General features: G+C 41.7%; 1 protein-coding gene across 5 annotated transcripts in view; it reads right to left on the reverse strand.

Annotated features, from left to right (window-relative positions):
• LOC108286488 (PEST proteolytic signal containing nuclear protein) overlaps positions 1-2,167 on the reverse strand; it is a 20,320-nt gene that overhangs the window by 9,542 nt on the left and 8,611 nt on the right. For 4 of the 5 annotated variants that reach the window (XR_005196308.1, XR_005196309.1, XM_017504339.1 and 1 more), the window contains exon 3: positions 40-114. The exons of the other annotated variant lie outside the window; for it this stretch is intronic. Coding sequence is in view for 2 of the 4 variants with exons in the window: in XM_017504339.1 (XP_017359828.1) it covers positions 40-114 (75 nt within the window). In the remaining 2 variants the exon portion in view is untranslated. The remainder of the gene's footprint in view (positions 1-39; positions 115-2,167) is intronic. 5 annotated transcript variants of the gene reach the window in all.

Raw genomic sequence — 2,167 nt, forward strand, 5'->3', positions numbered from 1 at the left:
AAAAAAAAAAAAAAAAAACAAAACTGGGCAACAACTTACATCTTCATCTTCATTAAAAGCTGCTGCTACTGAAAGTGTTTTAGGAGCAAGAGTTGGAACAGTTTCTTTAGGCTTCTGAAGAAGAAACATATTAAAAAGAATATCATGTAAGTAACATTTACGCAAGTTTATTTAATGATATGAAATATTTATCTTGAAAGATTTAACTTCATATTTTCATAGAAATTTGTATGGTAACAAACCTAATACTTTGGACAAATCCATTCTCTCTTTTCAAAAATGTGGATTATCAGTGGGCATGTTTTACTTTACTAACTTGTGGTGTCCATTTGTTGCCCTCCTATAAAAGATTTTCTAAGGCCAGGCGCAGTGGCTTGCTCATGTAATCCCAGCACTTTGAGAGGCCGAGGTGGGCGAATCACCCGAGGACAGGAGTTAAAGACCAGACTGACCGACATGTTGTCTCTACTAAAAATACAAAAATTAGCTGGGCGTAGTGGCGTATGCCTGTAATCCCAGCTACCTGAGAGGCTGAGGCAGAAGAATCGCTTGAACCTAGGAAGCAGAGGTTGCGGTGAGCTGAGATCGCACCATTGTACTCCGGCTTGGGCAACAAGAGCAAAACTCCGCCTCAAAAATTTTTTTTTCTAGTTAGGATCTATAATATCACTTACCTAAGGGGTACGTGGTATAGTCAAGAGAAAATAATTAGTAATACCTTCCTATAGTAACATTAAATACAATCTGCCTTGAAAACATAAAAGGCATCATGAATCATCTTTCTGTACTAGCTAACTTTCTGCCCTTAGGCCTATAAATATAATTAATCTAAATAATCTCTTCTCACAATCTAACCTGTGTTTTTTTGGTTTTTGAGACAAAGTCTTGTTTGTTGCCCAGGCTGGAGTGCAGTGGCACAATCTTGGCTCATTGCAGCCTATGCCTCCTGAGTTCAAACAATTTTCATGCCTCAGTCCCCTGAGTAGCTACGATCAGCTGAGTAGCAGGTGTGTGCCACCATGCCCAGGAATTTTTTTTTGTTGTTTATTTAGTAGAGATGAGGTTTTGCCACGTTGGCCAGGCTGGTCTTGAACTCCTGACCTCAAGTGATCTACTGGCCTCAGCCTCCCAAGGTGCTCCCTATTAAAAATAAAAAAAATTAACCGGGTGTGGTGGCGAGCACCTGTAATTCCAATTACTTGGGAGGCTGGGGCAGGAGCAGGGCTTGAACCTAGGGGGCAAAGGTTGCAGTGAGGCGAGACTGAGCCACTGCATTACAGCCTGGGTGACAGAGTAACACTCTATCTCAAAAATAAACAAACAAATAGGCTGGGAGTGGTGGCTCACACCTGCAATCACAGCACTTTGGGAGGCTGAGGCAGGAGGATCATCTGAGGTCAGGAGTTCGAGACCAGCCTGACCGACATGGTGAAACCCTATCTTTACTAAAAATACAAAATTAGCCAGGCATGGTGATGCATGCTTGTAATCCCAGCTACTTCGAGGCTGAGGCAGGAGAATCGCTTGAACACAGAGACGGAGGTGGCAGTGAGCCAAGATCACACCATTGCACTCCATCCTGGGCAACGAGTGAAACTCCATCTCAAAAAAAATAAATAAAAATGAAACAAAACACCCCTTCCTTGGCTTCTGTAACAGTGCTTTTTAATGGGTATTCTCCTATTCTCCCACCTTTTGTTCTGTCTCCCTCTTTCCTGCTGCTCCCTATTTAGAAGATATAAATACCCAGGCGGGCACACTGGTTCACTCCTGCGATCTCAACTTTGAGAAGCTAAGTAGGAGGACTACTAGAGGCCAGGGGTTCCAGGCCAGCCTGGTCAAGATAGCAAGTCCCCATCTCTAAAAAAAATTTTTTTTAAATTAGCAAACATTCAGAATTTTGTCGTCAGTGACCTTTCCTTCTCTGGTCAATTTCATTCATTCCCGCAGTTTTAACTACCAAATCGTATGTCTACCCCCGAAACAGGCTATCATCTGCCTACTGGGTAGTTCTACTTAAGAGCTCCCTTAAGTACTTTAGTTTCAGTGTTCGTTAAGTACTCAAACCAGAAAATCTTTTTCTCAACTTGTAAGGTCCTACTGATTAGACAGCTATTAAGTAAACTTAATTCTCCCTCTGCCTTTCTTTTTTTTTTTTTTTTTTTTT

Source organism: Cebus imitator, unplaced genomic scaffold (assembly GCF_001604975.1).
Source record: "Cebus imitator isolate Cc_AM_T3 unplaced genomic scaffold, Cebus_imitator-1.0 Scaffold321, whole genome shotgun sequence".
In the NCBI taxonomy this organism is placed as follows: Eukaryota; Metazoa; Chordata; class Mammalia; order Primates; family Cebidae; genus Cebus; species Cebus imitator.